This window comes from Henckelia pumila, chromosome 1 (assembly GCF_033568475.1).
Source record: "Henckelia pumila isolate YLH828 chromosome 1, ASM3356847v2, whole genome shotgun sequence".
NCBI classification, from domain to species: Eukaryota; Viridiplantae; Streptophyta; class Magnoliopsida; order Lamiales; family Gesneriaceae; genus Henckelia; species Henckelia pumila.
In genome coordinates this window covers 112,389,949-112,404,145 of record NC_133120.1, presented here as the reverse complement: position 1 = coordinate 112,404,145, position 14,197 = coordinate 112,389,949, and the positions used below count along the sequence as shown (strand labels likewise).

General features: G+C 35.0%; 3 protein-coding genes across 8 annotated transcripts; 2 read left to right on the top strand and 1 right to left on the bottom strand.

Annotated features, from left to right (window-relative positions):
• Positions 1 to 2,486: 2,486 nt before the first annotated feature.
• LOC140875892 (protein NONRESPONDING TO OXYLIPINS 2, mitochondrial) lies at positions 2,487 to 5,437 on the bottom strand. 5 transcript variants are annotated; one of them, XM_073279718.1, is made up of 3 exons: positions 5,232 to 5,437; positions 4,637 to 4,806; positions 2,487 to 2,718 (listed from the first exon to the last, which is right to left on the bottom strand). In XM_073279718.1, exons 1-2 carry the CDS (start codon positions 5,357 to 5,359, stop codon positions 4,656 to 4,658), a joined length of 279 nt encoding a protein of 92 aa, XP_073135819.1. In that variant the 5' UTR covers positions 5,360 to 5,437; the 3' UTR covers positions 2,487 to 2,718; positions 4,637 to 4,655. The 5 variants fall into 5 exon arrangements, with proteins under 5 accessions (XP_073135819.1, XP_073135818.1, XP_073135822.1 ...); XM_073279717.1 differs by having other exon boundaries at positions 4,643 to 4,806; XM_073279721.1 differs by having other exon boundaries at positions 4,688 to 4,806.
• Positions 5,438 to 7,416: 1,979 nt separating this feature from the next.
• On the top strand, positions 7,417 to 8,680 carry LOC140876123 (uncharacterized). Its single transcript, XM_073280000.1, has one exon. It carries the CDS (start codon positions 7,523 to 7,525, stop codon positions 8,426 to 8,428), a length of 906 nt encoding a protein of 301 aa, XP_073136101.1. The 5' UTR covers positions 7,417 to 7,522; the 3' UTR covers positions 8,429 to 8,680.
• A 2,129-nt stretch (positions 8,681 to 10,809) lies between these two features.
• LOC140888297 (ultraviolet-B receptor UVR8-like) lies at positions 10,810 to 14,101 on the top strand. Of its 2 annotated transcripts, XM_073295983.1 has the most exons (5): positions 10,810 to 10,958; positions 11,113 to 11,289; positions 12,195 to 12,230; positions 12,364 to 12,488; positions 12,569 to 14,101. In XM_073295983.1, exons 1-5 carry the CDS (start codon positions 10,871 to 10,873, stop codon positions 13,877 to 13,879), a joined length of 1,737 nt encoding a protein of 578 aa, XP_073152084.1. In that variant the 5' UTR covers positions 10,810 to 10,870; the 3' UTR covers positions 13,880 to 14,101. The 2 variants fall into 2 exon arrangements, with proteins under 2 accessions (XP_073152084.1, XP_073152088.1); XM_073295987.1 differs by lacking the exon at positions 10,810 to 10,958 and having other exon boundaries at positions 11,150 to 11,289; positions 12,395 to 12,488.
• Positions 14,102 to 14,197: the final 96 nt, after the last annotated feature.

Sequence of the window (14,197 nt, the reverse complement as noted above, 5' to 3'; positions counted from 1 at the left end):
CTCATCCGTCTGATAGTTCCAGCACTGAGTCAAGTGAAGATTCAGATGTCGAGAAAGAGTTGGAAGAAAAGTCAAATTATGATGACTCTGAAGAAGTAGAGGAAGGTGCTGAGGAAGGTGTTGCCGACACCCTGGACAACATTTTAGGAGAAGAATACCAGGTAAACTCGTCCTATTCATCTGCTTTTTACTCCAAGGAGTTTGCTGACTGCTGGGATCAGTACTCTGATCGTGAGTTTCTTGAGGAGCGTAACATTGATGTGGAGAATTATGGAGCTCAAAATATGATAAAATTCCTTGAAGCAAGAAATCTGCTTGCCACTGTTACCACTGCTGGTACGTATAGCAGGGAAATCATTCGAGAGTTTTATTGTAATCTTACTGAAGCTGTGAAGGACCCACGGTATGTCAAGTATGGTACAGTCTATGTGAGAGGTCAATTGTTCCAGTTTAGTCCAGCTATCATCAATGCTTTTCTTCACACGTCGTCTGTTGATGATGCTCCTCTGCCTACCTTGAATGAAATGACTACTGTCATTACTGGAGGTCAAGTTACAGAGTTTCCAGCTCATCCCAAGAAGTTACAGGCTGGCAAGCTTACTGCCCTATACTCTGTTCTTCACAAAACTTCTGTTAAGACTTGGACTCCGTCTGGAAATTCTTCTGTTGTTATAAAGCATCAAGCTCCAGTCTTGTATGCGATTGGAACTGGCATGGCGTTCAATTATGGCAGACTTGTGTTTGACACAGTCATGGCATTTGCAGATTGTGCTAAACCTACCTTGAAGCTGCCTTATCCATCACTCATCTACTCTATGATGTTGTCTCAAGAAATTGAGAAGGATGATGATGAAGTTCTTATTGAGCCTGGAGAACTGCTAAAGATTGCACCAGCCCTGCTCAAAGAAAATAGGAGGATAGACCTTCCTTGGTCTGAGACTGCTGATTATACAGGTGTCGTGGCAAGTGCTTCCAACACCTCATCTGCTACTGCTGTTTTTGTACCTCCTTCTGCTGCTCAAGTTGTTGATTCAACGTTCATTCAAGCTCAATTGGTGCATGCTGAGCAGAAGATTGCACAAGCAAAGGCTGATCTTGCTTATTACGAAGGGTTAAAGGCTCACTATGAGTCTCTTTTAAGAGGAGCTGACCCTTCTGAACAAAAAGGGGGAGAAGAAAGTGATGAAGCGAACTCCGAGAGCAATCAATTCTAATTTTAATTTTTTGGTTTATTTGTTTTTACTAGGTTATAAGTTTTGTTGGTTTTTATTGCTCTGTTTTGCTCTGACCCTAATCAAAACTGTTTTGGTGTTTGCTCTGTTGTTTCGTATGATTAGTTCTCCTTGCACTTATGTTTTTTGATTTGAGGTGTCATAGCTAGATGTTGTCAACATCTTATGACAATACCTCTGCTTATACTTAGGGGGAGAATCTATTCAGGGGGAGTTTTGATTAAGGGGGATTTTCGTTGTGTTTTGTCCAGAAAGGCAAAAAGGGGAGATTGAAAGGAATATTTTATTCCTTAAAATCATCCTAGTTTGAAAAAGATTTTATTTAATATTTTTTGCCTTTCTTGGACATGAAGTTATTTATTTCTTTGAATAACTTGTTTTAAGATTTAAATAGAGTTATCAGAATATTATCATATATCTATTGATTTAATTACTTATTGTGTAGATTTGACTTGATCAAGATCTAGAGTCCTACGCCTACAAGGAAACATTCTAAAAAAGGATTCTTTGTCTATTTATTGAAGAGAGGCGTGCACAAGGAAGGTGACCGATACATAGAGAGACGGAGAGAGAGCTATAGATACATACGGGAGAATCTCTGAAGCTTGTCACGATCATGGTTGCTTGAAGCCGTGAAGAACACTCGAAGATTATTGATCGAAGGGTGTTTACATCTCACGTGTTTTGGCTTCAAGAGTTTTTCTGCTTACTATGTTTTTAGTTATTTTATTCCATATAGAATTTTTAGGAGAACTTTTATTCTTTATTTCTCACTTGTTTTGAGAAATTGACTTTTACCATAATCACTAGTTTTAGGGTTTGTAAAACTCTTTGAAAGTTTTCTAGTGAAGTTTTGCCCTGAGACGCTGCAAGAGTATTTTATACTCTTGCTTAATTTATTTGATTCTATTTATTTGGTTGCTTATTTTTTATACACGCTTAAAATTATTTTCCGCTGCAAATTACTCAAGGTGTTATAGTAGGTGTTGTCAATACCTCAAACCGTTTATGTGCAACCATTATTTCCTTACATATTCGACCCATGAAAAAATATAATCAATGATAACTCATCTAGATGTAATGATTGTTTTTAGCTTGTCATTCCATCTGACTATCTTCAATATACTTGTATTTATAGTTTTTCTTCGTCAAATTTCATGTAATAGCGAAACTTGATAGCCACAGCGCATGGCAGATTAGTAATGTGTTTTTGTAGGGGAAACTGGAAAATTAAACGATGCAGACACGGGGGGAAAAACTATAAAATGTCAAATTATATTGCTGCAATGTATTATTTATGAATAGAAGATGAACTCGGTGAGCAAGTTCTCGGATCCGAAGTTTAAGAAAGGAACATTGGGTATACATACTGTCAAGAATTTGAAGCAAATGGCAATGAAACATACTCATTGCCATGTCGATTCACATCAGTTCTTCGACCTAAAAAAACATCTTCTCTCTTATCGCGGCACACAGAGACCTAGTTCTGAAATAAATAAATCAACTTGTGAGCAATGAATTAAATGCGAGACGGATACACGAACCAACTCTACTAGAGGGGCCAAAAAGAGGCAATAATCAGAGAATGCAGTACATTTGCAAGCTCACAATAAGAACAATAATAATTTATCATAGACAAAAAATCTTTTTATGCACAAAAAACTATGAACTGAATTGGAAAAACAAAGTGCAGGGAAAATGGGAGTCTATGATCCCTTAAGGCATGCTTCCATGCGCTTCATTTCACATTCAAAGATGACGTGTCTTTGATTTGACGACTATGGAAAAACCAGAAAATCTTGTTTATGATAAAAGTTACGATTCGCTGCGATTGACAGAACATTGAAGCTCCATAGAAACGATAACGTGAACAAGATTTCTGAAATCTGGTTAGCATACTAAATGTAGTTTTTGCGAGAGCTTATTTTAAGTACTTCCTGATTTCTAAATACAATTTCCAAACATGTCATTGTCTAGAACTTGGAAGCACTTACAATAAGCTCTGGCATACACTATTCCTAATATATGAATGCCACGATAGTAAAAACAGCAGGCTATAATCATCTGGAGGTAGGAATAGGATGGTAGCTACATATTCCTTTTTCATAGTAAAAAAGAATAATATGAAGACCTAGTCCTAGTATATCCGGGATCACTAACCTAGAGTATATATCAAAAGTGACAAAAATTATCACTATGTAGAAACTGCAGCTGATCATCAATCTGAATTATCCATGAAAAAGTTTTCAAAGTTGTTCGTGGAATGTGGTCATCTTTGTTCAAATCATGTAGCATTCCGCAACCAAAGCCAATATTCTGCTCTAGCTGATACTAAGCCACTAGTTTTTCCACCCCAAAACCAAACCGTATGTAGAGAAGACAATTGAGGAAACTGTTTCCTCAAAGTTTCATGAAAAACTAATTTGCAGCTGATAAAAGGAGATGATCTCAGGTTTACAAAATAAAATCATATAATGGCGCAAAAGGCGGGCAGGAATTAGATTAAAGATAATACATCATTCAAAAAGATCAAATAAAAATTCAGGATTCAATTCAAAAGAGAGCTGACAAAAGGGGAAACAAAAGTCGTTCCAGTTAGAGAGCTGTTGGTTTTTTAATTTAATTGCATCATTTCATATGGATGGCCACTAAGTACTCAGAAGTCAGAATACTGATTTTATCGCTAGAATGTTGTTTGATCCAACGAACAAAAAAATACGATTTAAAACATTATGTACCACACTACAACCAATATTATTAAATTTCGACCAACAACCTTCTTTATACATACATAGTACTTCACATAAAGTCATGCCTTAAGTAACAATGAAAGCATGTGTACAACTGACCCATAAACTCATACAGAGTATGTTCAATTTCAAAACGATTAACCTCCACGGCTCCACCACTCTAGTCCATGCGTACTTGCATACAAGGTTCTTTGTTCCCTCATTGCCTTCAGACAATGTAACACTCATATTTTTTTCTTACTGTGTAGGATAAGATTTTACATAGCAAAGTATATTTCATTCAGTAAAAGGCATATTTAACTTTCAGTTAGAAAGTGTACACCACTCCATCTTGCTTCTCTAAGGCCTCCATTGTCCAATAAATTTCCTATGTAACTCATTGGTAAATGTTAACGCACTTGTCCTCGAATTGTCTACGTAAACCCATGAATCTTCTCTCCACCTAAAAATTTGATTCCAAGGAATAAAAAAAATACAAAAATTGATTGAAACTCATGATGTCCCATCAGCCATTGCATTCTCCCGAAATTGCATTAACTCGGCTAAACTCCATGAAATCAATAGTACAAGAAGTTGAAAAGAAAAGTTCAGCAGATAGCTATAGTTAAGAGACATGGAAAATCATTTTAGATCTAAAATTTAGAGTATTCTTACAGAAACCTTGAAAAATCTATCAAACTCCAGGGTTGGCACAGCAGAGCATACCCTGAGACAACGACCTACAGCCCATGGAATCGGCACCCAGGCAAGACGTCAGCCTAGCTGAGGAGACAGCTGAGTGGAGTGGTAACAGAGACTGGAGGGCTCCCAATTGCGACACCGGCCTGCAAGACAAAATATTTTAAGCTGCATTTGGATTTTGAAAATTTTAGGCTGCATGTTTGATAACAAAGAAAATTGAGATCTTGAAATTCATCTTTTCAGTCAAGTACAATTTTTCACACATAATTCGATTGATTTTAGAATCTATTCATTTGAAACACCTTTATCAAATCCAAATCCACTGACCCAAACACCGAGGTTCTAAACTAATTTATCCGGTATTTGATTTAATCTCATAAAACGTAAAGACTTGCGTTTATAAGCCAAAAGCACACATTATAACCGGAGTTTTTAAGTGAAACCCATTTCCAAAGCTGCATGAAATTTAGGAATGGCACATAAAAATCTAGCCTTTGATCAAGATTCAAGAACTAAAATGAATAGGCAACACGGAAGATTACTCAATTAGGGGTTGCCAAAAAAAAACCTGGAGAAAAGGAATGGCTGAAGCCGCGATGATTGAACGGGGAACGAAGGTCTGCTGCAGGGCTTTGCAATGGTGGATTTGAGAAGGTTGATTGCAGGTCTTGAAATTGATCTGGAGCGGGAAGCCATTGTTGCCTGCTGGTGAATGATAGCGTGATGGGGGGCAAGGAACCAGCAAAGGAAGGGTTTTTGGAGGGGTTTTTAGAAGCTTTAGGTGTTGTACGTGGTGCCACAAGGGTTAGACCTTGGTATGTGTGTTATCTATAAAGATTACGTAAAATTGTTTCGATTTAAATTTGATTCAATAGTTTCTATAAATTTTTCTATTTATTCTTCAAATTATTTCTAAAATCTATCAAGATTTTGCTTTCATGCAAAATATTGTAAACAAGTCAAATTTTTTTAAATGATTTAAAATATGATTCTTAATGGGTTTTAGCTAGAAAACAAAAGGAAAACATTTCACGATTGTTTTTGTTTCAAAGTCTTTCGAAAAAAATAAATAAAACTCTTTTTAACTACTATATATCAAAAAACGATTGATATTGTTTGTTCAAAACACTCTATTTAATAAAATTATCTTTCACTTAGTGATTGGATTTCGAACTTACGAAAGCATTCATGTATAATGTTGAAAAAAAAAACAGAGAGAGAAAAAAAATTTAGCAGTCTGGTGGATGCACTAATAATTTCTCCATAAATTTGCTCGAACCCAAACAACTTCTACAAATAGATACATATAATGTTTGAGAAAAAAAATATAAGAATCGCTTAACAATTTTTCTTAATAATATTTTAATATTTTCAAATATTTGTTAAGAAAAAACTGAAAAATACTTTTTAAAGCATCTCACAAATACTAGTACAATATATGTTAATAGATAAAATAAAAAATGGAATTTGTGGTATATGTAGAAAAGTATTGTCACCGTGATTATACATTATTTTGAAATTATAAAATTATTTAAGACGTGTTTACAGAAGATTTTTTTATTGAGATATTTTATAATTTCAAGTAATTGTGCGTGACTTCATTAAACATATATAATTTATCGAATATTTGTGCATTATTATACTTGTAGATTCCTTGTACATTAATTCAATCATGTAAATTGTGATACAATTTTCTCCAGCTAAATAACCAAGTTAACTTTATTGCTACTCCAAATTCCGTCTACAAGATACAACTTACAAAAACTTGTGGGCTTCCTTCTCCAGATTTTCACTTCTCCTTTAATTATTTGTTTTTAATTCGTAAATATACGTGAACCTTAACATTGGCAATTACTTGTTTATACGCACAACACCAAAAGGTTTGTGGCAAGATCGGACATAAAAGTATTGGACGTGGAGTGAGTTTGGATATAAAAATTATATAGCTTAAAAAATAATTAGATAAGTTGAGTTTTTTTTTTCAAGAGTGTTTATAAAAAAAACGCATAAATGGTTTTGATTTTTGGACAAATGTCAAAATTTTTTATTTTATTTGTAAATAGAAGTAGAAACACGTCTTCTAAAAAAATATTTTTAAATCAAGTTTTATAACTTAAGAAAAACACAATTTTTTTTGGGTAATGCTACATATTAACTTAGGGTTACACGTTGGGTTACACATTACACTTGAAATTACATGATTATCCTATATCATTTTGGAAAGATTTTTTTTTCAAATAAAGTGCAGGGATAATCATGTAATTTCAAGTGCAATGTGTAACCCAACGTGTAACCCTAAGTGTACATGTAGCATTACCCAATTTTTTTTATTAAAAAAAGTGCTTCGAAACGGACTATGATAAGATTTAAAATCTCTGAAAAATTGAAATTTACGAAAAGTATTAAGAATATGTCTTGTTCGAAAAGTCAACACGTTATTTTTACAAATGATTTTCTTAAAAACTGTATTGTTTAATTAAAAAATTTGTTTTAAAAAATACTTAATTAATTTCTGATTTTTATATTTTAAAATAAAAACAAATGACTCTTCAACAATATCCTAATAAGTGACTTCTTTTATATTTGTTCAAAAAAAAAAAAAAGAGGCTATAATTAAGATAACCAATGAAAACCCTTACTCCAATAATCATCCCCAACCCCAATATAGTAGTTCTTCTACCATAAGTGACATTGGTTGAAGAAAATTAGAAAAGAAATATGTAAACATGCATATAATTTTGTATTTGTATTTATAAAACATAAATATATTTTGCCCCATATCCCATAATCGAATTTATTTTATTTTTATATAAATTTAGTCATCTACTAAATATTATATTTCGACCCTAACCAAACTATATGATTGTTTTTGACACAATCCTTCACGTGTCCTTGAAAACTCTCCAAAGAATCTCCACCACATTCATTTACCCAAAAAAGACAACTTTTTCTCCGATACTAATAAAACAGTGCCCCTTCATTTATCCAACTCCATCCCCACCTTTCAAGACCAACTACCATAACTACTTTTTTCCCTTCCAACAACAAATGGAGTCCGTTGCATCAAGTTCTACTCCGCCGCCAAACCACCACCACCACCACCACCGCCATCGCTTCTCCCCTACTCAACCCTTCTCCGACCGAATAACCCGAGCCCTCCACCACCGCCTCAGCCTCCTCCATCGCTCCGACCCCCATTTCTTCATCCTCGGCGCCACCGGGAACGTTTACACCGTCAACATCTCCTCCACTCCGTCGTGCACCTGCCCCGACCGAGCCGTCCCCTGTAAACACATACTGTTCGTGTTCATCAGAGTACTCGGTGTCCCCCTCGACAACTCTTGCCTGTGGCGGCGGACGCTCCGCCCCTGCCAACTCCACCGGCTGCTCGACGTCCCCACCTCCGTGGAAGCCCTCGCCGGTGAATCAGTCATAGAGAGGTTCCACCAGCTGTACTTCAAGGAAAAGGGTGTTGGCTCCCGGCCGCCCGTGGTGGCGGCGGAGGACTGCGACGGAGCATGTCCGGTGTGTTTGGAGGAGATGAAGAGAGATATGAAGGTGGTGGCTTGTGGGGCTTGCAAGAATGTTATACATGAAGAGTGTTTCTTGGCGTGGAAGAGGAGCTGCGGAAGAAGGTCCGCCACCTGCGTCCTCTGCCGTGCGCGGTGGCGGAACAACGGCGGCGATCAAGAAAAGTATCTGAATCTCTCTGCTTATGTTAATGGAGGTGATTTGATGGAGGAGAACGGACGATGCAACGATTAATAATTTACCTGATTAATTAATTAATAGATTTACTAATTCCTAAAACATACTTTAATAGATAGATTTTATTATTTCCACAGCAAATATGTATTTTAATTTTTAATCTTATATAAATCTAATTCCACAATATCCATTAGACTAATTATTTTGGTGGGCCAATCTTATCATCTAAAATAATTTGTTTTTCTAAAAAAAAAAACTTTAATGTGAGGATAAGTTTGAGAAGTTTGGGAGATCACCTTGGAGCTATCAAATTCGTAGAATCATAATGGACCAAATAATATCGGGGAAATTAGCATTTTAGTCCGGTATGTTTGCTTTATTTTGGTTTTGGTCTTGTATTGGCTTGTTTTGGAAAAGATCTTGTAACTTTGTTTTTATTTTTGATTTAGTCCTACATGTTGATTGTTTTGGTTTTGGTCCTATAAGTTGATTTACTTTTTGATTTTGGTCATATACAAAGTTATGTTTTGAAAAAAAGTATTTTTATAATAAATATTTTTTTATGATTTTATAATTAAATAAATTAGGTTTAAAATTTAGATGTTGACCTTCTAATTATTTTATAAAATAATAATTATGTTCTAAAAGGTACAATAACTTGATTTTTTTTTTGTATTTTTCCTCCGTCGTCGAAACTGGAGTGAGCAGCCAAATTTTGCTTATTTGCAGTGTTCTAAAAAGCACGCTTAAGCGGCGATTAAGCGTGATAAAAGTGAAACATACCTAAAAAACTCTGCTTTCGAGAAAAGCGGAACAAAAAAAGTCAACCATAGTTGAGAACGATAAAAAACTATATTAGAGTGTTATTTTTTAAAAAACGAAAGTATGTTTTAAATATATTTTTAGTTTTTTAGCTAATTTTGTTAATTTAGGTTGGAACTTATTTATATGATCATTAATAGGTGCTAAGTGGGCGAACACTTAGTGCCAAATAAATAAAAAAATCGAAGTTACATTTGAGAACAATATAAATAAATGTTTGTTTGTTACTTTTTAAAAGAACAAAAGTATGTTACATTTAATACATTAAATTAACATATTTTAGATTTTATTAAATTATTTAGATTAAAAAAAGTTTAAGCGTAAAAAAATATTTTTTATTAGTTAGTTGTAATTATCTCAAACCAATAAGCAGAAAAAACATGAAAGAATAAAAAATATTTATTACAAAAATAATTAGAGATCAACTTCTAAATTCCAAAACATGATAACATACAGGACGAAAATAAAAAAACAAACCAACTTACATGACCAAAACCAAAATAAGCCAACATATAGGACTAAATCTAAAAACAAAATCGAGTTACAGGATCTTTTCCAAAACAAGCTAACATACAGGACTAAAACCAAAAAGAAGCCAACATACAGTACCAAAATGCTAATTTTCCCTAATAATAGATGCTTGAAGTTTCTATTTATTTCTAGAGTAAATTGTTGATTTGTTTATATATGATTGTTTTTTTTTTACTATTTTGATTTTTTATGTTAGCAAATTTTAATATTATTTTTGTTTTAAGATATTTTTCTACTTAAAACTGATCAGGTTACGTTGAAGTATTCAATGATACGTACGTAATTATTTTAATTAAAATTTTTTACTGAAATTGCAAACGAAAGATCAAACTTGAGGGAAAAACAATGTAAAATACAGTCTTTCAAAGGAATTTATTATCTAGCCCCCTGTTCCCGCAAGCATATTATCCAAATTAGTTTGAATAACACAAGTTAGAGTGATTGTTATTTAAATGATCACGTAAACTATGTTTATAACAAGAAAAGACAAATTTTAAATAATATAATACAATATCTACAGTATATTATAGTAAACTAAAAATTATTAGTTCTAAATTCTAAAAATTAATTGACTGCACACAAATATATATTTGTAATCATATGATTAATTTGTATAACTACTTAGCTAGCTAGACATACAATGTAACATTGTATACAAATTTTTTTTTTTTAAAATAAAATTTTATCAATTTAAGTGATTAAAAAAGTTGAATTAGATTTATCCCTTCAAAAATTAAAATGTAACGAATAATTATATATTAAATATATTAAGAGCATTACAAAGGAAAAAAAATGAAAATCAAAATTTTCTTAAACACAATTAGACAATGGTATTTTATAAAAAAGAAATAATATGTATTATTGTCTGGTATGAAATTATTATTTTAATAATAATATATAATTTTTAAAAGATGAAATAACATTCATTATATATCAACCAGAGACGTCCAACGTTGGGTGTTGATCAGTATCAATTATTAAAAAAACCCCAATCATTTTTCAAAAAAGAATAAACCCCAATCATTTTTCAAAAAAGAATATAAAAAGTTTTTTATTTTTAGCATAAAAAACTTTTTTTGTTATTCTCTTCTCTTTCTGAAAAATAATTGATTATTTATTCTCTACAAGCTCACGCCACCAGCCGAAATGATGGAGCAAGCGGCAACTTCCGGCAATCTTTCCCGAAAAGTCGTTTCAATTGCCGCCGGAGAAGCTCACACTCTCGCTCTAAATGGTCAGTAAGTGTGGGTTTTGTTCCTCTTTTTGTCAGCTGAAAATCTGAGCCATTATAGATGAAGATGAACTGGGACAATGTATTCTTGATTGAAAAGGTAATGAGTGTCTATTTATTTATCTAAGCGTATAGATATGCATCTATGTATGTATAGGTGATGGGAAACTCTATTCTTGGGGGAGAGGAACCTTTGGCCGGCTCGGAACTGGTTCAGAGGCCGATCAGCCATTTCCGGTCCTGGTCAAGTTTTTTGGTTCTGACGCTGATCGAGAAGAGAGGCTCAGGATTGTTGGGATTGCTGCTGGGGCTTATCACAGTCTTGCTCTTGCTGGTAGTGCTTTTGTTTGCGAGTGTATAATCTTGGTTTTTCTCGATGTGTCTTTTGTGTTTGATTTATTGTTTCTTTGCTTTTAGATGGGTATCTTGTTTTGTTAATTTTTTTCTCAACTATATATCTTTGCGATGGGATAAATTTTATTCAGTTCATTATGCTTATTTTCTCTTGAAACATGGGCAGCGGTGGAAATTCAATTAAAACGGGCTGAGGAGTTGTGTTAAGGAGGGCGAAGCTTTCAAATTCGGAGAACTTTTCTAAAGTTTTGAATTATGTGAATTACTGAATGTCAAGTGGAAGATGAAGGAACTAGAGTTTCTGTTGAATTGTCTTTTGTTTTTAGGGGGAAGATAAGTGATAAGTACTCGTTTTTTGTTGTAACAAAGATTTATAATAATGTAGCTGATGGATATCTGAAATCTTTCTCAAATATGTCTCATCCTACACGATTTGTGTTAGCCTGTGAATTTTGATTCCAGCCAATGATGACACCATAACTTCAATCCAATTAATTTCTAACAAATTAGTATTTTGCAGTTTCTGAGGGCTGTATTTATATAAGATGTGTAGATTCAATGACACTTTTGCAAAAACTCTTTAGGGGAAGATTAAGAAATTTATTCTCATGTCCTGTTCTGTCAAGTTTTATTTCCTCTTCTAGTTGAAAAGATTATTCGCTTACTGTTTTATATAAATTGGCTTTTTGTCTGTCGGCTGTCCATACTTTGGTCACCTTTCCGGGTACTAATAGTGCTTTGCATGTGACAATGCTTTTGATTCTATTTTTGTGCCAAATGTTAAATGCCAAGTGCCCCAGACACATAAAAGAAGTGGAAGTTGAAATGGTGTGTTTCATCTGCAATCTTATGGCCCTCTTCTTTTTCTTCTTTGTATGATGGCAGATGATGGATCAGTTTGGGGATGGGGTTACAATATTTGTATCCTTTTAACACACGTTTGAACTTGAATATCCAGTATCCTAGATAGTAGATACATCTATGTTCATAGTGGAAGTAGTGCAGTTCTGCAAACTTTCTTCCAAGAAATAAGTAATCCTTGACCCTTTATTGGATGGCCAAATTGGTGGTACCGGAGAAAATAGTTTGGTGCCTTGCTTGTTGGAAGGTTTCCTTGGACTGGGATCTCCAGGTTCTGCTGCCAAAGATTACGAAATTCAGAATGGAAAACCACTAAAGGTACAAGCTAAATTTTGTTTTATGTTTTATTTTTGCCATTTTAAGTGTCACCTTATACGTTGCTTTGTTTTCAATTTCAGATTTCTTCTGTAAAAGCTGGAGGAATGATGTCATTGGCAATTGATGATCAGGGATCATTGTGGATGTGGGGCAATTTCCCGCATCCTTCGCAAAGTCAGTCTGTTGAAGGACAAATAGCACTTGTCAGCAGTGCAGCTCCAGTTCCCATCTGGAACTTCCATGGCCACACTGTTGTTAAAGTGGCATGTGGAAATGAACATGTTGTGGCATTAGTGAGTGCTGGAGAAACATACGAAGGTAATGATCTTATATGTTACTCTTGGGGTGGCAACAATCATGGCCAGTTAGGTCTAGGAGACAAAGAAAGCAGGTTAAGTCCTGAGGTTTTAGAAGCTTTGAACTTGGAGTCTCCATGGGCGGCGTATGAGATATCTTGTGGTGCGTACCACACAGCTTTATTGGCTCTGAGCAAGGAATCAAGTGACGTTTTAGAAAGTGTTTGCTTCACTTTTGGATTAGGTGATAACGGGCAGCTTGGTCATGGAACGACACAAAGTTTGCAGTCCCCTGAACTTGTGCAAGGATTGCCTCAGAACACCTTCCTAACTTCCGTGGACTGCGGATTATTTCACACGAGTGTGGTCTCGTCTGCTGGTGATGTATGGTCATGGGGGATGGAGAAGGGCCTTGGCCTATGCCCAGATGCGCAATTTACGGGAACTGATTCTGGGGATGCTAGTTCTCCATTACTGATTCCTTGTAATGGGATGTACAACCCCAGATTTCAAGAACCTTTGCAAGTCGCATGTGGTGCAGCTCATACTGTACTTGTCGCAGATTCTGGTTATAAGATCTGGTCTTGGGGTAGGGGCCGGAGTGGTGTCCTTGGAAATGGCAAGATGGTCGATTGCTATGCACCAACAATTGCGCTGTGGCCACCTCTCGTTGAAGATTTCAAGAAACAGGACTTCGACAATGCAAGGCCAAATGAACATTACAGAGAGAAGAATCCTGAACAGAATGTGGAAATGGAGGAGAAAAGGCTATCTGCCACAATGGAGGAGATGGCAGTTCTTCGATCAAAACTTTTTCTGATGGAAAGATACACCAGCATACTTCATGGATCGATTTTTGGGAAGCCTTTCCAAGAACAAGAAATCCCGCCCTCGATCCAGAGCTCTGGTGTATTTGACATTGCAAAAGAGTGGAACAATATGCTGGAGAGTTCAGATTACGACAAGCTCCACCGTTTGGAGATGTTTTACAATGACATGCTTGCTAGTGTAAAAGATAAGCTGCTGAAGAGAAGGATACAAGACATTGTGAAAGAGTGTCTAAAATCAACTGCCGCCGCGAGATCCACTGGGTAAATACTGCCTGTTTCTGTCGACCAAGCGCATTTCACCCCTGGGTTGAAGGGCGTGGCTAGCCAAATATGATTTGCCGACGTGTCCATGGTCGGTTTAGCAGCTTGTAAGATTCATCAATCATTGTGATACATATTCTGGGGTCATGTGTGTTAGAACTGCGTCGGTTTCTTGATTACATCTTGTAAGTTTAGTTAATGTAAAATAAAAGCATATATTATATCAGTGATGTACCTTATCTACACCTATGGACAATAAAGTTTGCAATCTCTTACATGCATTATGGTTTCTCACTCGTTTGCTTCCGATTTAGAGGGACTG